General features: G+C 40.8%; 1 protein-coding gene across 2 annotated transcripts in view; it reads left to right on the top strand.

Annotated features, from left to right (window-relative positions):
- GLIS3 (GLIS family zinc finger 3) overlaps window positions 1–22678 on the top strand; it is a 452058-nt gene that overhangs the window by 385507 nt on the left and 43873 nt on the right. For both annotated transcript variants that reach the window (XM_059656776.1, XM_059656775.1), the window contains 2 exons: window positions 328–472; window positions 21003–21171. In XM_059656776.1, coding sequence (XP_059512759.1) covers window positions 328–472; window positions 21003–21171 — 314 coding nt within the window. The remainder of the gene's footprint in view (window positions 1–327; window positions 473–21002; window positions 21172–22678) is intronic.

Consider the following 22678-nt stretch of genomic DNA (forward strand, 5'->3'; position numbering starts at 1 on the left):
GAGTTTGTTCTGTTATCGCTACAAGTTCTGATAAGATACAGAGCAAATACAAGGAAATATAATAGGCAGTTGAGTTCTCAGAAGTCAAAATATCAGGACTAAAGTCAAATCTGCTTCTAGCCACACTATTTTTCCTGAAGCACCTGCCAGGTGTTATGAGGATTAGAAAACTGACCCTTTTATTGACTCTCTTAAGCCCATAGTTGTTGCTTGATAAATATTTGTGGATTGAATTGCATTGAACCTTAGGGCATGATGCCATTCCAGGACAGTATCCCAAGTAACAGCTTTCCTTTCCATCTGTCTTCTGTTTTCTTCTTTTCTTAGTTGCGGTCCAGTGCAGAGCTCCATCCTGACTTGCTCACGGATTGCCTCACCGTGCAACCCCTGCAGTCAGCCACATCCCCACAAGATGCTGCCACTGATGGGGCAGTGGGATGCTCCCCGGGGCCTGGGCCCGAACTCTATCCAGGTAATGACAGCAAAGGCAGACCCATCCACATCAACTGATTTTCTCTAGGCACCTTCACTCTGGTTAAAGGGAATGCTCACATGAAAGAAATTCTTCTAATATCATCAGTATTTTGCTTTATCAGTGGACTACAAATTATCACCCTCCATACTGTCCCGTCTGAATTCTGAGCACAGTTTGGCAGCAGACTTTTTTCTCATTAATAAACAAAGTAAAATAATGCATTAACTCTTTTAGTTCTGGGTTTCTGCCAAAAGTTCAATGCACCCAACCTTCCCAAGTATCTCAAATGTATTAACTGATATAGACTCAAAGGAAATGCTTCCCCCTTAAGCAGATAACAGATTTCTTAATGGAACAGTCATTGTCTTCTTTGCATTTTAAAGGGAAGCCCCAGGTTTCTAAGAAAAATAGCATACCAGTATACCAACTTATAAGAATGTCCATTATTGTTTGTTAACCATTGCAGGGGTAGGGGGAGATAGAATGGCATTCCCAGACCCCCAGACCCATATCCTTCTGCCTGGGTTTGAATAATAGATGACTCCATATTTGGAAAATGTCATGTGTGTAGTGAAAAATAAGAAAGGATTAATTTGCAATAAGAAAGCTTTTTTTCCCCCATTTACTTTCTTACTTGGATTTTTATGCATCTTTCACTCTCATAGTGATGATGTACCCCTGCAAACATAACTGATTAGCATCCTCATGTTTGGAAAGCCCTTATTGTCATGCTGTGACTCTGATAGTAAATGTCCCACCAGCTCCACATTTCAGGCAATGAGAATTTTCTATTGTCTGTGGATTACAAATCCCACTCCCACCCCCATCTGATTCCAGGGCCAGGTTTTGGCAGCAGACTTTTTTTTCTTTTTAAATGTTCTAATAAGCCATAAAGAATTAAGAATTTACTGATGCATAACAGTGGAATAAGAGAAAGACATGCTTGTGTAACTTGATAAACTCTACAGTTCTCAGTTGGTCCAAAGGCAGGGGAAAGGGCATTAAGCAAATACAGTGTTTCAAGAAGGTCAGTCATCAAGACACCAAGAATCAGTGGCCCTTTATCAGTTATTTTGGCTACTTACTCTTGGAGACCAACACAGCTGCGTTTTGAGAACCTGGGACATGGGATTAAACCTTATCTGAAGGGCTGAACAAATCTTACAGAGGTTTGTGGTACAGGTACATATATACACATGAAATATGTCAATGTACAATGTTTTCAGCACACATAAATATTTTTTATTAGATATATACATGAAAAAAGCGTGACTAGCTTGACTAGCTTTTGTTTGTACATATGTCTGTTTGATTTACCACATATTTGATATATGAACATTTATTTTAGTACATTAAGTTAACAATCAGTTTAAAACAGCCAATATAGCACTCCTTTTTTTTAATCCTCACCCAAAGATATGTTTTTATTGATTTTTTTTTTAGAGAGAGGGGAAAAGAGAGAGAGAATCATCTATCAGTTGCCTCCCATATGAGCCAAGACCGGGAATCAAACCTGCAACCTTTTGGTGTACGGGATTCCAACCAACTGAGCTATTGGCCAGGGCCCTCTAATTCTATAGTCTGTAAATTCATGATTTTACTAAAGACCTGGAACACAACAGTTAAGAGTCAAATCTAACCCAAACCAATTGCAAAATGGCCCAACATCTAATATATTTTCTGGTGATGGGATAGTCTTGTTCATTTAAATCTCTTGGAAATGGATTTGGAAAGCAATGAGATCTCTGTCTTTGCTGTGTGTAGCATACATCTGTGTGGCTCATTTTCAAAACTTGGGAGTCACCTTTGTCTTGGTGTGTATTTTTATATTTCTGGTAGTGTTTTTAAAATTTTTAAGAGATTTAGTTTGAAATGGCTTTGTCATTCCAAATAATTCCTCTCTTTGCACATGATACATTTAAAAAATTATTATAGTTATTTTACAATTGCAGTTTACTTTCAATATTATTTTGTATTGATTTCAGGTATATAGCATAGTAGTTAGACAATCATATACTTTGCAAAAACGGTCCCCTGATATTTCCAGTACTCAACCTGCACCAAGCATAGTTATCACAATACTATTGACTATACTCCCTCTGCTGTACTTTACATCCCTGTGACTGTTTTGTAACTGCCAATTTGTACTTCTTAGTCCCTTCACCTCTTACTCCCAGTCCCCCCTCCCTACCCGCCTCCCCAGCAACCACCAGTCTCCTCTGTGTACATGAGTCTGTTTCTCCTTTGGGCCTCAAAAAAGATTTTGAGCTCTTAATTTTGAGCCTCCAGCTCATGTGGGCGAGGTGCCATAATGGGCAAAGAGTCTTAGTTACCACAGTATCAACAGAGTATCTTCAGATTGATTTGAATTTTCTGCAACTATGGGGACATTTGAAACAGGCATGTGGCCATCTTCCTTTATCCTGGAATTGTACTCCTTGAGTAAGCTTATAGCTGTGAAAGTTTATCTTCCCTACTTCTTTTTTTATTCCTGCTTCCCTCAGGTTCTATTTTACTTTCTTTCTTTCTTGCCTTTTCTTTTAAAAAACTGGTTATGCCTTCTGTTTTCCTATGTAGGCAACAAACAGAACAAAACAAGGCAGGAAGAAAAACTAAAAAAAAAACAACACAATAATTTTAAGCCTTTCTTCTTCCTTTTAAAGTTCTAAAAATCCACTTGCCAGGAGCACGTGTTCACACCAGTTTCAAACCTGTGCTAAAGATCTGTGGAAAGAAGCCAAACAGTGAGAGATGCCAAAGGAAAAGGAAACTGTTTATCAATTAGTTACATGTAAAATCTGAAGTGTTAGGGCAATTTGACAAAGATTAAGACTTGGCTTAGTGGCAAAAGTACTTGGAGTCATTCCCTTTACATTCTGTTATACAAAATTGAGAAAATATTTGTTTAATGATTGTCAAGCTCTTAGACTTTTAAGTGCTAGCAAATTGATTTACAATAAAAATATTTTGATGGACACCTGTTCAGTATATATGGGCATAGGATCAGAAGTAGTTTAGCAAGGAGCACCATGATTTTTTAGAAACTACCATTGAGGACTCATGTTTTGTAGAAGTCATGATTTTGAAATGGAAACTTTTAGTGTGTAGCAGAAAAGGATTTGTGAGACTCTGGGAGAGGGATAGTTGGCAGAGCATGAAGATGAACAGGGAAGATGGCAGTTCTGACACGTACAGCTCTTGCAAGTCTCCTAACATGTTGGCTTCCCTTATTGAAACAAACCTTTCAGTTGATAAGTTGGAGTTTGACTGGAAAGGAATGCCTGAAAAGACTTTTATTTCTGTGGGAGAAAATAGTACCCTAGGCTAAAGCAGCCAAATATCACTTGAGGCCCTACTGAAGGTGATTTTAAAAGCGAGGTGTTTATTTCTCTACTTGGAAATCCCGGGGCTCCCCAGGCCGGCTCCTCGGCTAACCCGAGAGCAATTTAGTGATCTGACAGGAAGTCTGGACAGTTCTCAATGAGGACTCACTTATATTGTCTGTCCTTTTGTTCAAAAGTGCTGTACCTCAGATAGTACTGTCTTGGCCAGCCTGTAAATTCAGGTGATTGTCTGATCATCCAAGGGAGAAATATCATAGCCAGTAGATCGAGGTGTGAATACCACTTTTAAGGTTTATGCCTGTGTAGATATTCTCATCAGCTCCCTGGATGAAGGGATGAAGCAGATGAGCCTACAGTTAGTCTGTAATATCATGGACAGCCTGGGCCAGTGCCTGGTCCTGACAGAGAGTCCGATCACTATCAAAGAACACTGTATGGAAGACCTGTCTGGTGAGTGATCACAAAAGTTACGGTTCCCTCCAGATCAAAACTGTGCTAGAGGCTCAGTACAACATAAGCTTTGCAAATGGTCTTAGCCATGAAGACATCGTAGAGACCAGTGTGGTTGAGATGTTTGAGATTCACAGAACACCATCATCAAGTGAGGAGCTAATGCAGCTGGAACAAGGAGACCTGCAAGAATGAGGGAATTTTATTGGTACCACTTCTATTGGGTTTTTAAATAATTACCATGTTTTTAGAGCTATTGAATTATCCCAATTCTGAATGTAACTTTAGATCTATCAGGGGGGAAAAGTGTTATATTCATATATTATAGGGAATTGTAGAATGAAAATAAATACATTTTTAGAGCAGGAACTTTTGAAGTCATATATTGTCATTCCCTTCCCTCCCCCTCATTACTGAGAAATGAAGGCTTCTCTATTACAATAGCATCACTTTTTGTCATAAATATTACCATATTAAATTTATACAGGATTTAACGTACTTTTTGAAATAGTTAATGTTTCATTTTAATGTAATTTTATGGGATATGTTTTAAAACATTTTCTACATTCTTAAGTTAATATATTTGCTATCTTGGGACAACTTGCAGAGTTGTAGGGGTTAGAAATAATTTTCTATAAAACTGCCTCATATAATCTACTCTCAAAAAGTGGTTATTAATTTAGGGGCTTCATTAGAATGTTCTTAATTGGCACACAAATTTCCCAATTGGTTAAGCTTTATAGGAGAATTGTTGAAGATCAAATAACATAATCTATATAAATGTCCATAATCTATATAAATGGTCATAGAGCATTATAAAACATGCAATAGTTATTACTTCAAAATTTTGGCTTTGTTTGAAATTTACCAGGGGTGAAAAAGGGACAGAACAGCTTGAAATTGGTGGTGGACAGAAGGTGGTAGAATGGGGCAATAGAAGCGATTTATAGGGAAACGTTTGGCAACAACATCTTTCTGATGTTGCCTTGAACTGCTGTCAGAATCCTGTATTGTTCATGTAACATCTCTTGCATCTGTGGTTTATCCACCTACTGTAGTTGGATTGCAGAATCAGTGAGCATAGGAACAAGCCTCATTTTTCACTTTTGTAGAAACTGATAGTTAAATCTACAGATTCGGCCCTCCCTGATCCTGAGCCAGTCCTTTAGTGTGTATTAACTCACCTGGCAAACCCGTGAAAATACAGATTGCTGTTCCTCACCCCCAGAGTTTCTGAGTCAGTAGGTCTGAGTGAGTCCGAAGAATTTGCATTACTGCTACATGTTTCTAGCAAGTTCTCAGATGTCACGGGGTGCTGCCAATCAATGGACCACACTTTGAAAACCATTGCTCCGGATCATAAAATGTAGGAATGTGACTTCTAGCAAAACATGATCTTAATTTTGACTGATAGGAGTTACAATAAGAATTACCCCTAATTAACCAGATTTTGGGAGGGGGGAGTCCTTTCACAGTGGATATGTATGTCACATCACCATGATGTACATTTTAAATGTCTCACAATTTTATACTTCAAATGTCTTTCATACTTCAATAAAATTAAAATTTAAAAGAATTTACAAATTGGAGCAAAATTTTTATCTAAAAACAATGTGATGGAAATCTGTCCACAAGACAATTTAAGGCTGTGGTTGATCTGCTGTATGTATATACAATGATAAATGGAATAACACCATTCTGGTACTTAAAATAAATAATTACAAAGATAATAAAACTAAATCAAGTAGTGAAAAAGCAAAGAAGAGTTTCCCTATAAGATATATTTCTATTCCTCACTATAGAAAACCTATAGATGGATATTAAGCATGTCTTCCCACCAGTACTCTAGTGGCACTGCACATATTTTGATTAAGAGTGAAATCTTATAACCACCCAACTGAAGAAAATTAAAATTCCTATTCCCAGCCAGCACGGGGCACTTTTGTATGTATGCTGCTAATGTTAATGACTTTTTATGTTTGAAAGCTGCTTAATTTGGTGCTTCAATTTTCTACATATTCCTTTATATTCATGTTAGTTTTCATACAAGATTAAGCTGAGTTATTCAGTTTTACAATATGTACAAGTTTTTGCTGTAAAAATATTTTTGTGGGTGAGTAAAACCAATTCCACAACTTTTGAGGAGGAGAGGAAAATAGTGACACTGGGCAACTGTAGTTTTATTTCCTTAGGGCAAAGTTAGGGTTGTCTTTTTACTATTATTTCTCCTTTCCCTCATTTTATGTTATTCTGCAGGCACTAAAATGGGGTGTGAAAAGGAAAGGTTGGATCTACTTTGTTGTGTATGGACCCCAAGCAGGTTTTAGGAAAAAGATGGGTGGCAAGACAGAGAATCAGGACAGAATTTCTCAAATGAGGAACTAAAACCTTCTGTGATTAGGAAGTCATGGACCAAACTTCTGGGCCCAAAGTTCTGACTTTCTGCTTCAACTGAATTACCTTCCAAGGAAAGAGAGATAAGTAATTATGTCTCTTTCAGGTGAAGAGTAAAGAACATAGAAAGTAGGTATTTTCAGGGTGTTTTTAATCATAGCAAAATTTATTTTTTACACATGTGTGAGTGCTGAAAATAAATGAGAAGGAGAGTATAAAACGTTAAAATGAAGGACGTTACTGAATTAGATTTTTTATGTTTTACTATTAATGGTAATAAGAGAGCACATTGCAGGCGCTGAAGAGAGGGTTATTGTGGGATTGACTCATTCCAGGGGACCAGAGCACTGTTTCTGATCACTGGCTCTTACAGTGTCTTCCTCATATTGTCAAAGAATGACTGGCCTGTTCCGGTGCCCTGAGTGCCTGGAACAATTAAGGCTGCTTGGACAGCAGACACTGATTCATCAGCAGTTATAACTGCCTCCTTGGTGTCTTATCTGAGTTTTCCTGCCTGAATTTCAAGGCTGCTCTGGCATCACTTTCGTGCCACCATTTCTAGTTGCCACCTGGGCTTTGCTTCTGGGCTCCGGTCCTGTTCTCCCAGGGAAGGTAACTGCTCAGGTCTGGCCTCTGCTCTGACTACCCACCAGCTCACCCTAGAGGTCTGTTGACACGTAACTATGTCCTAAGTCAGGGATTTATCATCTCCCTTGGAACCTTTCCCTGGGGATTTAGTAAAAGTCCTATCTGTGTCTTGTAGGAGAGATGGCAGAAAGGGAACCTATTCACTATTGAAAAGAAAGGGGGATAAATGCTTATCAGCATGCATAGGAAAAGGCACCGTGTGCTTTGCAAGTTTTGTGAGAGGTGGATGCACTTCAGGAACAATGCAGTGCAACACCTGCCCCTGCCATTGGCAAAGGAGTGATCTAGGGTCCATAGTTGTGAAGTGTACTAAGGTACTACAGTATATAAAAAAGTAAGGGTGGGCAGCATTTAATGTCTCTGTTCTTAAGTCATATATTGGCCATGCTTTATGCCATCCCTCTGACTATCTGCATATCCAACCTGTATTTAAATGGAATATTTACAAATAGAAATGGTACTTCTTTCACTCAAATTTATTTTCCTCTCAATAAGATTGCTTGTCTGATTGAATGACACACAGAATGCTTAGAACACTGCTTAGAACATAGTAACTGTCCAGTACTTGTTAGCTATTATCATTGTTGCTTTTATCCAAACTCTAGAAAAATACATATTATAGCTCTGTAAAGCAGATAGGGAACAGGTACCACAAGTTACATTATCTGCAGTTTTGTTTTCCGCCATTTCAGTTACCTGTGTTCAATGGCAGTCCGAAAATATTAAATGAAAAATTTCAGAAACAATTCGTAAGTTTTAAAGGGCATGCCATTCCGAGTAGAGTGATGAAATCTCACGCTGTCTGGCTCCCACTCAGGACGTGAATCATCCCTTTTCCCAGGATATCCACACTGTATACACTCCCCACCCACTCGTCACTTAGTAGCCATGTATTCCAGTGTTTGTGTTCAAGTTACCTTTATTTTACATAATGCCCCAAAGCAAAGACTAGTGATGTTTGCAATTCAGATTTGCCAACAGAAGCCTCAAAGTGCTTCCTTTAAATGAAAAGCTGAATACAGCACAATAAGATATTTTGAGAGAGACATTAATGTAATTTTTATTACACTATATTGTTGTAATTGTTCTATTAGTTACTGTTAACCTCTTACTTTATGTAATTTATAAATTAAAATTTTTAATAGATATGTATGCGTATGATAAAACATAGTATGCATAGGGTTTGATACTCTAAGTCAGTGGTTCTCAACCTTCCTAATGCCGCGGACCCTTTAATACAGTTCCTCATGTTGTGGTGACTCCCAATTTCATTGTGACAAATTGAACATAATTAAAGCATACTGATTAATCACAAAAACAATATGTAATTATATATGTGTTTTCCGATAGTCTTAGGTGACCCCTGTGAAAGGGTCGTTTGACCCCCAAAGGGGTCGCAACCCACAGGTTGAGAACCGCTACTCTAAGTGGTCTCAGGAATCCATTTGGGGTTTTTGGAGCATATCACCCATGGATAAGAGGGGTTAGATAATAGTACCCTACCCACTACTACCATTTAAAAAAAAAATGGGAGGAAAATGGAAGCATGAAGAAATTGGGAATTTAATTGACATCATTGAGTGAATAAATTAGAACTAAAATATAGTTCTTCGTGTTTTTTATTTCAGTAATTTACCCAGTAGTTCATTTAGCAATTTTAAATTAAGGAAATATGTAGGTCTCTAAAGAAAAACAACCACAACATCACTTGGTGGCAATGCCTCCAAATTCACAAAGTATGTATTAGCTTTAGATAGATATTAGGGTTTCCATATTTATTTATTATTACTTTTTAAATATATTTTATTGATTTTTTACAGAGCAGAAGGGAGAGGACTAGAGAGTTAGAAACATCGATCAGCTCACTCCTGCACACTCCCTACTGGGGATGTGCCCACAACCAAGGTACATGCCCTTGACTGGAATCAAACCTAGGACCCTTCAGTTCACAGGCTGATGCTCTCTACACTGAGCCAAACCGGCCAGGGCTAGGTTTTCCATATTTAAAGATTGGTATGGTTTCTATGGTTTTATTTTATAGAGACAGCATACAGTCATTAGCTCCAATCCTTTTCACTCACTAGATGTTTAGTGTAGGGAGGTTACTTTTCCTCATCTATTAAACAGTGGTAAGAATATTGATTCCTTTGCACTGCTGTAAGGATTAAGTGGCATCACATATAAGAATCCTGTACACCCCTGCAAGCTGGGAGATGCTCAATCAATGCTCTTTTCTTTTTTTCCTTCCTCTCTGCTTAAAAGCTTAGAGAATTACTCATGAACCAAGTGGATGCCTAAGACAGGGACTAGAGCCCCTTCTACTCCTTCCTCTCAGCACTGAGTGCCAGTACTTGGAGTTCAGAAGTAGCTGTCCTGAGATACAGCATTCCTTTCCATGAGAATTCAAGTCAAGATGAGGACTCAGAGCTGCCATATTCAAGACCTATCTTCAGATCTATAAATTCGACAGTTTTTCTGTTGTCAGGAAGAGTTGAAGTATACTCAGGCTGGTCAAACAGAGTACCAGCATGCCAGGCTGAACTTATTCAACAGTGATGAATCCATGAGCGTGAGGTAGATGGAGGAATGAAAAAATAGGGTGAATGGCCTTGACCAATATGGTTAGTTGTCCAGTCATTGTCCTGGCCTTGCTGAGGCCTTAGTGTCCCTCCTGATGTCATTGACTCTTCCAGGTCATGTTGTTTACCTCAAAGTACATGCTAAGGTGTCAAGAAACTATTCTTGACTTTTTACTTACTTCAAATTTAGTTGCCAAATTTTAGAAACGGCCCCCTAGTCTTTTCATGATGGTTCTTAGTAGTTAATACACAGCAGACAATGTATTGCCCCTCGAGCCTGCCTGCCTTTGTTTTTGCATGGCCTGAGAGGATGGTTTTAAGATTTTTTAATGTAAAAAAGACTACTAGCCTTTAGGTGAGAACAGTTGGTCAAAGAATTGAGAACATTGCCTCTTGCCTGCAAAGCCTAAAATATTTGTTTCCTCAGCACTGTTTTATAATTACATCTGGGACATTTGTCAGTGACTAAGTGAAATCAAGGAAGCTTGTGGCTCCCATGTGTTTGATCAAATTTTGTTTTAAAAGTCTATCAATACATATAGGTTTGTTTAGTCCCTTAATAATTCAGATTTATCAGATACTGTAGTAGTCTACTAGTCCTGGGGTTTTTGGAGATTTTTCTCTAAGGCCCAATATTTAAAGCAGGTGAATCATGACCATTATCTAGCACTCCTACTCCTCTCTGGGGCCTTCTATGGAACCCCAAATGTAGTGGCTCTGAAATGGAATTATGGGTAGAATTGTCACACTGCAAACAGTTATCTACAGAAGCAGCCCAGGCCCATGGTAGGATGGGTGTATGTCCTGATAATGTGATTCCCCCGTAGGAAGAAGCTGCCCGGAGGCTGGCATGACTTGGTTCAGTTATGATGAAGCCAGGGCTTGCAGAGATATCAGAGGGAACAGGCCTTGTTTTATTTTACCCAGGTCTATTTTTCCTAAAAAGAGCTTTGATATTCAAAGCCTTAAATATCAATGAATATGTTTTCTAAAAGCCAGGCCTCTTGTTGACATAAATTGATGCCCAGGAGAAATGCAAAAAGTTGAAATATCAAACTTTAGGAACCCATCTGGTCACATTCCAGCAGGAAAGATGCTTACTTCCTCAAAATACATGTTCTGCCAGCAACAAGGATGCTTGAAATTTACATAACTGAAGGCTGAACCTTCCATTCCAAGGTAAAGAAAGTTTTCAAATAAGAATTCCTTGAGAAAGGCTATGTAGGGGCATGAATTCTTGATAACACATGAATGATTTATTAGAGTTAACCTTGAGAATAAACTAGGAGGTAACTAACACAGAGCACCTAAAGGCAAAATGGAAAGAGTGTCCACTTTGTGGGCAAAGTGTGAAAAAAGAGAAAAGGGGGTTCTCTGGATTCACAAAACCAACTTCATCAGCTATCCAATTTTGCCCAGGGCTGGTGGTCATTCCAGACTTTGGTTCCCCAGAAGGGCTGTTGCTAGCTGATTCTACAGAGCTAGGAAAGGCAGAGATTCCTCAGCAGAGTTCGGTGTTGGTACATGAGCCTTTGAGTTGGCTACGAGAATATTGCAATGAACATTGGAGTGACTAGCTGTGCTAAAAATCTGTTTCCAAGAAGCCTTCCCTGTGGAATGTTTTCAGAAGTCACGTGGAAGTGGTGTGGTTGGGGTTACCTCCATAGTATCTGCAAGGGAGGAAACAACTTTTTCAGTCAACATGGCACAGGTGGGAGATAGCAAAGGGGTGAATAATAAGGAGCTAGAGAACTGAATACTTTTTACTAAAATTTTTGGTTTTGTTACCAAATTGGACTTTATTTCTAAAGAAGGAGATGAGACTGATTCCTATAAGAGCTTCCAGGAGTTGTTGGCCCTGCCTGCTTCATCTTCTTCATTATGTTCTCCTACTCTGCCCCATATGGAAGATAAAGTAACAGACAGAGGCAGTACTGACTTTCTCACAGGGTAGTCTGAGTTGTTTGCCTGTTCAAATTATTTCATTAACATTCTGTGTTAATAACTCTCTGGGAGTGATTAGGTTGAGAGGCAAAGGGAAGAAAAATAGGTGTGAGATTTGAGGTTAGATTGGCATGCATTGTCTGGAAAAAGACCCATGAGGGTTGCATGAAATGTTGGTCCCAGAGAAGTTGAAAGAGCTGCCAGAGGAAGCCATTCGAATTGTAACAAAATGTCTTTGTTCTGAAATGCAGATGTTTCAGGAGCTTTTCCTAACACAAGTTAATTACACCTGGTATTTCAGAATGTTTGATGGTAACCTTTGGCATCTATGTGAATATCGTCAGCCATTATCTTCTAGTTATATGGAGGTGTATTCCAGAAAGGCATATAAGCCTGTATCCCCCCTCAAACACTAATAACTTCCTCCCTGGCTATAAATCCAGGTGCCCGATGTGGAAATGTAATTGGACAGACTACAGAGGAGTTTGGAGCTCATGTGGGAATATCTATTTGTAAGAGAACCTGAATATTCATGTAACTGTGCAGACATCAATACATTCTCATTTTACCTTACTTATTTCTGTTCCCCAGTGAACAGCACTGCTCTTAAGCTCAAAGTTAATAGGCATGTTCTTCAGAGATGTACGCTCTCTTACCTTAATAGAACATCTCCCTAACAGATTTGTTTATCAGTTGCTAGGTAGCTCTCCCATCAGGTGACACAAGTATGTTTTCTTTGTCTTAGGGCAGTGGTGACAGTTGCCATTGTTTGCCATCAATTAGCTTGGGGTAGCATGTCAAGGATGTATGGGTGGTGTCATTTTAGTCTGACAGCCACACGATCTGGTTGAGAAGGGATTGTTTCATTATCCTCTTATCAGGGCTGCTGGATAATGATACTCTACACTGCATAGTAGGAGGAGGGAAAAGACAGGCAGAAAGAATAGATTTTTAGGGATTGGCAGTATTAAAATTATTCATGCCTCAAGGAGAAGGGAAAGATTAGAGAAATGACTGTGCAAACCCTTAAGAAGCTACTTTTTCCTAATACAGGTGGAATGTGGAATGATGCCCTTCCAGATGGGGATGGGGGAAGGGGAAATGCCCAGGCATAAGGAAGAAAGAAAGAGGAAAACTAGCCCCTTTTGCTGATAGGCAACAAGGCAAGGATTAGCAGTGGCATCCCTCCATTCTCCAATTAACCTCAATATCAAACGCAGCCTTCCCAGTGACTCTGAGGCCCTTTCCTTGTTAGAAAACTCTCTCTGGTTTGTGAATTTAGGTCGTGAGAGCATTTTCCACTGAAAGGCAGTGCAATTAAAGTGCTCCAGGGTGAAATGCAAAGAACTGCAGAAGGCATTGGGGCCCAAATTTTCACTCTTGGGGAGCAAAACTCCAGTCACCCCCAATACTTGTCATTTTCTTCAGAATGACTGAAGGGATGTCGCTTTTGAATTCAGAAAATTAACCGTGGCTGGACTTTCATGCTCTTGGAGAAACAAACAAAAAGAAGTGCTGAAAATGTAAAACTACTCCAAGATAAACTAAGCTTCAAGAGGGACAATTGTGTTGACATTTTAGTAACAGCCCATTTTCACTCCTTAACGAAGTGCAGTCATGCATGAAAATGACTTGCTATCTTTTAAACTGAAGCGCATTATGGATTGTAACTCAAGGTGTGTATTACTCATGTAAAATGAAGTACAACATTTTAACCCTGTGAGGATTCTTTCTCAGGCTCTGAACTCTTTATAGCAACTTGCATTAGAAAATTTGAACAAAAAATTCTTACTATTCAAGGATATGTTATATACTGGTTTGCATTTTAAAATGACCCTCATCCACAGTTTATATGTAGATGCATCTTCAAGAGACCATACCCCAGCGATTTTCAACCTTTTTCATCTCATGGCACATATATACTAATTACTAAAATTCTGTGGCACACCAAAAAGTATATATTTTTGCCAATCTGACAAAAAAAATAGGTATCATTTTGATTGAAAAAATACTAATTACGTACCTTTTTTGCTCCAAAGTGACCATTTAAAAAATCAGGTGCCTATGCTTGTATATAAGGGTTTCTAGTACCAAGAATTAACCAATCAGACACAACCTTCTTATGTCATGTGACCAATAAGATGCAACTTTATTATATGACCTATATATTTATGGTTTCAGACAGGGCATTCACACCATACAGCTATTTGGGTGTTAGCTATCATCATATTTTTATTTGACAACCTAAGGAAAAAGATGTCAGTGCCCCTGACTAAATAATCAGGTATTGCATGTTTTAAAAATTCTTGTGGCACACTGGTTGAAAATCACTGCCATACACTAAATTAACCATTTTGGAGCCACTATGTTTTTCTCTTCCCTATCCTATTAGTAATAGTAATCATTATCATAACCCATATGACCAAAGAATAGCAACAGTGGTTTAGTGAGCACTTAACCATGGCCCAGGCATTGTGTGAAGTATTTTGTATACATTATATAATCCTCCTCACCATCCTGTGAGGCATTGTCCTTATTTAAGATGCAGAAACTGAGCTTTGATTATGTGACTTGCCTGAGACACATTGCTAGTAACTGGTAAAGCTCAGATTCAAACCCAAGTCCATTTGACTGCCAATGGGTGTGTTTTGTTCTCTTAATAACCACCCTGACACATGATTTTCTTCTAGTACCCAATTTCTGGTGAGGCCAAAGGAGCCAAAGTTTTCATCAAAGTTCATCTGCTTCCTGAATCCGTCCCGGGTTCACATTTCTCCTGGGAGAATGCAGGGAAGAGACAGACAAGATTGAACTCATCATTTGAATGGGGCCTGTAATTCTTTTTAATATATCTGTGAAAGTCAACTAGCCTGGTGTCATGGATTAGCTTATCCTTTGTGCCCTGACCCTGAAAATATTGCCCAGGAAATGAACGGTGAGCCCATACCTCTCCCTGTGTACTAGCCATCAAGCATTAAATGTCATTTCTCAAGGTCCCAGCGTTAGAGCAGCACTATGGCTTTTACGTAATTACAAATGACTCCAAATGCATATTTACTGTAGCAGCTCAGTAGCAGCAGACCTGCCCAGCAAATCTCCTCTTCATGCATTATTGACAGAGGTGGTGGCCTTGCAGGCAACAACATTGTACTCGCTTGTGGTAACAAGGACGTATATCTGATTGCTCACAAATTACCCCTCTTTGCCTGCCATCTTTCCTACCAGTGGATCGATAGACCTCTGACAAGCATCTGAAATCTTTATTTGGGAAAAAATACGCATTTCCTACCAGCTGTTTGTTTTCCAAACCAAATAATTCATTTAATTTCTTGCCTGAATGCATTTGCAACACTGGCAAATCTCTCATCCATGCTGAGGTCACTGAGGTGCTTGAGAATGGGTAAAACAGAAATGGGAACATACTTCTTGTATCCGAACCAGCACTTTGGTGGAGAAAGCTATCCATGGTGGGGGAAGAGTGCCAAGTGACTCCAAGCAGCCTTGGCAAATGGAGCACCTAGGGGTTCTGATACAATAGCAATGCTCTTATGCCTTTTCTTGAATTCATCCTGAGTTTGAGAGGCATTATGGTATGGCAGTGAGGGGCCTGTGATCTGAAATCAGGCTTCCTGGGTTTAAATTCTAGCCCACTAACTGAGGTAACCTAATCAGGTGACCTACTCAGTAACCCAGTCAGGTCTCACGTTCCTTGTCAGTAAACTGGGGAAAGGTTTGCAAAGTGCTCAATAAATGTTCACTGTTGACTCTGAGGTGTGGAACAGTAAGGTGAAACCCAGCTCAGATGTGGTCCAGCACTCACTGTTCAAAGTGCAGTCCCTGGACTGGCAGTCTCAACATTGCCAGGAACTTGGGGAGTTTGATACAAACTCAGGATCTCAGCATCCCTGCCTCTAAGACCCAGTGAACCACAGTCAGCATTTTACTCTGGTGATTTGTTGGCACATTAAAGCTTGAGAAGCAGGACTGTAGCTATCCATACAGTTTTCCACAGCAATATGCCCTCCAATTGGCTGTTCTTTAATATACCTCAGCCTGGCCAGGGAGGTCTTCCCTGCCTCTAAATGAGGCAGTGTCTGTGGTGGCCTTCCCTGGCTCTGGGGTTAGGCCCGAGAGAAGTAGGCTTCATTTTGAGTAGCAAATAACACACCTTTTCTCCCTTCATTCACACAGTGAATACGTGACAGCTAAAGTGTCCCCAAGGGCACCCTGTCTGTACTCATCAGAAATAGAGATTAATTGTTTTCATTTGGATAGAGAGAGAGCTGCCTGTTAACTCAAATTATCCTGAGCCAGTTAAAGCGCCAGAATACCCTGGACCCCATCACCAGCCACATGGAATCTGGGTACCCCATAGATCAACAGATGCTGCTTTGTCAACGTTATAAAGCCCCACTGGGTCCCCTCCACCTACCTCTGCAGGAGACAGTGTGGGGCTGGGGAGGGCAGTAAGCCAAGCCCTAGAGAGAGAGAAAGCCCCAAACAGCAGGGAGGCCAGCTCCCCATCCTCTGCTAGCCTATGCATTCATCTCAAGACCAGGCTTTTATTTCCTTGGGGAGTTCACCATCTCTTAATCACAAAAGCAATGAGACTTTCCAGTATGTTCCTCTGCCATGCCTAATCCGTTGTTCCGGCTGCCAGTCACCAGCCCCGTCTGGAGGGTCACCTAAACGCCCTCTTCCACCCCTGAATGCAGCGCTGACCCCTGAGGTGACTCAGACAATGAAGGCCGCCCTGTGGGCAGCCTGTGTGTGCCGGTTGATTTGATCACAGGAGTTTTGTTAATATTGCCCTGGATTCTGGAGGAATCTGTTTTCTTCTTTATGCTTGGATCAGGAGGCCTCAGATGCCCCATTGTTGAGGTTGGAAATCATTTTGAGTGTGTAAGGAAGGAAATTTTTCCTTTTGTGAATGACCTTAGAACACTCTAACATGGAGGTTTGCTCCCTGGAGTTAAAAAAATCACTTAAAAAAGCCAGAGCATTTGTCTGGAAGTGTGTGTTGTGGTGGGCAGGTCTAGGTAGAGTTGGCAGGTATTCAGACTCTGGACGTTAAGAGAGACTAGCACCTGCCTGGTACAGAGTAGGGGCTGGAAGATTGTGTTTGAATGAATGAATGAATGAATATTCTTGGACTGGATCAAGTATGTTGGAATCCTGGATGTATGACTGTGATATGGTTGGAAATTCCTAGAAGTCGGTATTAGTAGGAGAGGTGTTTTCTGTGTGTGCCCTAGTGGAAATCTCTGAGAAATATGGGTCTTCGGTAGAGGCCCAGGGCAATCCTCCCGACGCTACAGCTCTCTGACTCCAGAGTTTTGTCCATCTTATTGAAAAGGTACATGAAATGGAGGTGGAGTATACATTGGGAAGACATGCTGTGTCTCCTATTACTTCTCTGGTCATTATGTCAGTCATAGGCAACATCCACAACCATCAGTCTTGCCCTGGGCCCTGCATGCAAACTATTCTGTGCAGACACTGAATTATAAGCTTCTGCTAAGTCATCTCACCAGAAGAGAGTTTGTCCTAGACTTCTCATCCTATCTGGTAGAAAATAGAAGCATGTCATGGGCCTCATTTTACCAAGAGATCATTACTTACGCCCTATGTAAGAAACTTCCTGGCATACTTGCCAAATACAGACTTTAAATTGCACCCTAAAGCCTCCCCTTTCTCTTTCTTCTGCATTCAAAAGGCCACTGCCTGCCCCAGTACCACTCCTTGGCTGTAGCAGGGGATGGAAGAGCTGTCATTGTGTGTTTGTTGCTCAGTCAACACTTGACCTCAGCAGAACTGGAGAGCATGTTTCGAAGTCTTTGACCCTGTTCCAGATACCTCTTATGTCCACCCTTGTATCCTCTCCACCATTCTACCTATTTTGTTGCTATGGAAGCCATCTCTACCAGTATTACTTGGTAGCTCCTCTCCTCAACTACACCATGTTCCTCTGGCTTTCTGCCCTCTAGCTTCTCTGATGCCCAGGTATTGAGTATCTCTGAGAAGGTTTAGCCACTCTGGTTCATGTGCCTACTTGGAAGTGTGAGAGAAGTGCACCCTGGGGGCATCCCTTGACTAGTGGGGAATAGGTAACTGTTTCTTTCTGACCTTGTCCTACTCGCTGAATCCCAAGATGGACTGCATTGTCTGGTATTAAGATGGTGCTCATTTTTGCTTGTTCAACAAACAAACATGAATGATGCTGTTAGAGATACTAGACACCAAGGATTCCTTGTTCCAGGACCTAGCTCAGCGTCTGCCATACAGTAGTTACTTCATAAATCGGCTGTTGAGAGAGGAATGAAAAGAACACAAGTAACTCTGCACACAGAACAAAAGTATTAAAACAAGTGGACAAAGTTAGAGAACATTCTAGGCAAACGCAAGTAGCATAAATTGTCATGACATATTTGAGGTGTGGTCAGTTTTCTTCTTTGACCAGAGCTTGGGGCACATTATGGGGCCACAAATAAGGTAATGTGGTAAGTGCTTTGAACACTGTTTGATGCTGTACACTAGTAAGTCTTGTATTTTGGTAGAATTGATGTACAGAAGTCTCTTTCCCTCACTAAACTGCAACCTCTGCAAGGATAAGGACCCACATCTAGAAAATTAGGTAGCATGTAGCACTTAATACATACTGAGTTTAAAATAATGTTTGGGCCCTGGCCAGCTGTTTGGAGCATCATTCCATGCACCAAAAGGTTGCAGGTTTGATTCCAGGTCAGGGCACATATCTAGATTGCATGTTTGATCACCAGTCAGGCTGCATACACGAAGCAACTGATCTCTCTCTCTCTCTCTCTCTCTCTCTCTCTCTCTCTCTCTCTCTCTCTCTTTCTCTCTCCTTCTCTCTCTTTCTCCCCCATCTTTCTCACCCTTCCTCTCTCAATCCAAAAATAAATAACAACATATCCTTAGTGAGGATTAAAATAAATAAATTGTAAACATAATGTTTGGTGGATAGATGGATGAATGGATGATGGATAGATGGATAATGGACGGTTGGTGCTAGCTATTAAGTGGGATGAAGGAAAGGTACTTAACCAGGCCTAGCTTATAGTGTACAACAAGGTGCAAAAAAAACACAAAAAACCCACAAAATTCCCCAGCCTATTTCATTGCAGCTAAAGCAAAAACATCGCTAATGTACTAAAGTAGACCTCTGGGAAGCAGCCCATTTTCTATCGAACCATGGAGTAGAGCATACAGTGTGCACACCAAGCTTCCCTGTTGCCCATCGAGTTACAAGCAGCAGAGGCAGTGCTTCCCTTGTGACAAACACACATACACACACACACACACACACACACACACACACACACACACAACACCACCTCCAGAGGATAGTAAGTGATGGATGCATTCAGCAATTGCAACAAAACAAGTAAGAGTGCTCACATTACTACACGAAGGCAGGAAAAAAATTAGCTGTGTTTCCACAGTGTCTCTGCGATCTCTTATTATTCCATTAGTTTTTGGAATAGTATATAAAACACTGCACTCTATGCCGACAAACACCAGTCCTAAAACTATTGCCACAGTGAATCCAAACAACAGCCTTCTCTCTTGGGTAAAATTATTATTTGGAATACAAGCAGAACTGTGGTCGCCTGTGCGAGATGAGCATGAATGAGGGCAGTGATTCATGAGGTGACTGCAGCGTGTTTGCAAATGTGCAACTTTTTTGGAGGCGGATGCACTGCAGACACTCCACATGGCCTTTTTGAGCCAGTAAGCATTTTCTGGTTACACTACCTCTTGAAGATGTGCAGGATGCAGGCTTCTGAGGACAAGAGTTAACCTGACACAATGCTGACTTACCAGAAATAAACCCTTCAAATCAGATCACACCCCTGTCAGTCGCTTTTTAAGCGGGAAGATGGTAATTCTGCCTTTTCACATGTTCCTTTAAGTCCTTGAACTCTTATCCCATTGGATTAAGCTTTTGGGGGCTGGGTCATCTGAGGTATTAATTCTATCCAGAAGGGGTTGGAGAAATGTGGTGCTGGTCTAAAAATACAGCTCCCTGAACTTTTAAACCTTCCAATCTCTTTGATTATGTGGCTTCTTTGTCTTGATCCTTAGCCTGATTTATTTTTTTAATCCATTTATTCTTTGATATCAGTAGAGTACGTTCAAAAAGAGCAGGGTCGGGCATAAAGCTCAGCATAGCTCTGTACAGAGAAGGAAGTTAAAGAGAGTCCGTGTAGGGATGCTGGTGTGATGGCACTCTAATGAGATGTCTGCTGAGTATGTCCCAGACACTGCCAGAGCCTCTCTGCTAGTGACAGACTCTGCAAGTGACAAGCCCAGCTTCTCTTGTGACATCCTACCAATTAGCCCATCTAAATGGGCACACATTTAAATTAGAGGTCATGTACCATTCTCAGAGGCTGGGCTGCCCCTACGAATGAGGCTGTAACTCACTCTCTGTGTCATCATAGACAACAAGGGGGATGATCCCAGAGATGCCTGTGAGACCACCTTTTCATACTCTGCAGTGTTAGGAGGAGACTCATCCTCCATGAAGACCAAGTACATGCATCCATCACACGGTCGGGGAAATGCCTGGGGTCAGTTAGGCTCTGAAGTTAAAAGAGTGCAGGGCACTGCATGTGTGCTAGGATCAGGGGAAGCTCCCTTCTCATTACATTGATTTAACAATGACAGAGAGAGACCCCAGCCTGACCCACAGTGCTGGCATCAGTGATGAGGAGTGGACTAAGGCCCCTGTTGTAACCTTATAGGTCAGCAGAGTGGATCTTCTGCTACCTGACTCCCGTCCCTCCTGATGGAAGTGTGTTAATGTAGAGACCTTCGCCCAGATGCAGACATTAGAAGATTGACTAATTATACTGTGTCAGACAGGAGGCTGGTGGGGCAAGGCGCTGCTATGGGAAACCGTGACCATCAGCCTGGAGTCAGCCTCGCATGAGCTCCTCAGGCAGCCCTACAGGTGCATCAGCTGGGAAACCTGTTTCACCGTGAAAACATTGCTGTGTATCTCCAATAAGAGGAGAAGTGTTCCCTGAAAACCACCAAGAGGAAAACAAGCCCCTAAAATATGCTTGCTGTCCGTCTTTGGCGTTTAAAAAATGTGGGCTTCACTTGGGGCACAGTCTGATGCTTGTTCTCCCTTGATTTCAGCTTCCATTTTCTCCAGCAATCATTCAAGCCGAAGCGGAACAGCTGCTGGGGCTGTGCCACCCCCACATCCTGTCAGTCACCCTTCTCCGGGACATAACGTACAGGGGAGCCCCCACAACCCCTCCTCCCAGTTACCTCCACTCACAGCTGTGGACGCGGGAGCTGAGAGGTAAGGCCATCTGTCTCTCTCTTCTAATAGGTGTTGCGGCCAGACCTCCTTCCACATGGAGAAGGGCTCTGACAGTTGCTGAATTTTATTAATAATCCATTGGTGGGTTGAGTTACCCAAAGGTGACATTTTAAAAAGTACATACACAAAACATGTGGATCAAATATCTCGTCTGTTTTATTTTCCATGGGAAAAAATGAAAAGATATTGGCTGCCAACTGAAGTGTCTGATGCTGGGAAAACACATCAAAATGTTTCTGTCTTTCCCACCTTTCCTTAGCTTGTTTCAGGGACTCAATTTTAAGGTAATGTCCCTACCAGTGGAAATGCTTTTCAAATGTAAGGTGGTGCCTTTCAGCACATAGGTCAGCAGTATTAGGTTGAGAGTATAGCATAAAAGGGCACAGGATTCTATATGGGTGACAAGGAAGGCGTTATTTGCGGAATACTTTATGTTGATAACACCCTCATAAAGAGTTTCTGGGAGAAAATTTTGAAACCTTGACACTTTGGACTGCCTGGCCCTCCAATGATGCGGACAGCGTGCCACCCTTCTTGTCTCCTCTCCACTTATCATCTGCCTTGATTTGAGTTACCTAGATGTTCCTCTCAGACATCCACAGGGTGGAGAAGGTAGGGTTTTGAATGATACTAGTCATGGGCTCTCCATCATCTCATTGCATTCTGCCTGGCTGAAAATCATGCTCTACAGGTAGTGTTGACTTGAAACAAATAGCCACTATGTCTGCAGCAAAATAGGTTTATTCCAGAAGAAGAAATAATTGTAATTCAGGACATTCAGGCTAATGGCAAACCATGTGCAAGTCCAAAGAAATAAAGGAGAGGAGTACTCTTAATGGACTTGGGAGGGGCTCTTGTAAAGAAGAGTCCATTGGAGGAAAGGGATAGTTCAGAGTATAGCGACTTTTCATTGGTTGAGTTATCGCAGTCTCCCCATTGGCTGACTTGTTACTGGGCAAGAAGGGATCTTTTCTTCTTCCAGCTAAGGTAGTAAAGTAATATTACTTCCTGCTGGAGATGCAAAGTACATCTCTTCTTTGGGGTCAGTAGTGTGGGTTAAGTGACATGTGCATGCGAGTTCTCTCTTCTAGTCTCCTGACTCCATTTTAAATGAGGTTTCTGTTTATTAATTTTTCACAGTGGTAAAACTAAGAAACTATCCAGTGAGATCTTCTCTTTTTCATCTCATCTTATTAGTAGTCACAACAACTCTTTACATGAATGTGAGAAAAAAATCCACGTATCTTCTTTCTGTACACAGCCATTAAAAGAATAAATGTAGAAAAAGATTTTAGCTATTGATGGAAGCAAGAGCAACAGTAACAAGTCAAAAACCTGATATCTGAATGCAGCTTCCACAGTTACCTATGGTTTGAATGTGTTCCTTAGATGCTCCAGATGCTTGGGTTGGTTTTTTAAAAAAACATTTTATTTTATATTGTTTTTTTCCCATTTTGAAAATTTATAACATATTAAAAAAACTGCA

Source organism: Myotis daubentonii, chromosome 11, assembly GCF_963259705.1.
Source record: "Myotis daubentonii chromosome 11, mMyoDau2.1, whole genome shotgun sequence".
Classification (NCBI taxonomy): domain Eukaryota; kingdom Metazoa; phylum Chordata; class Mammalia; order Chiroptera; family Vespertilionidae; genus Myotis; species Myotis daubentonii.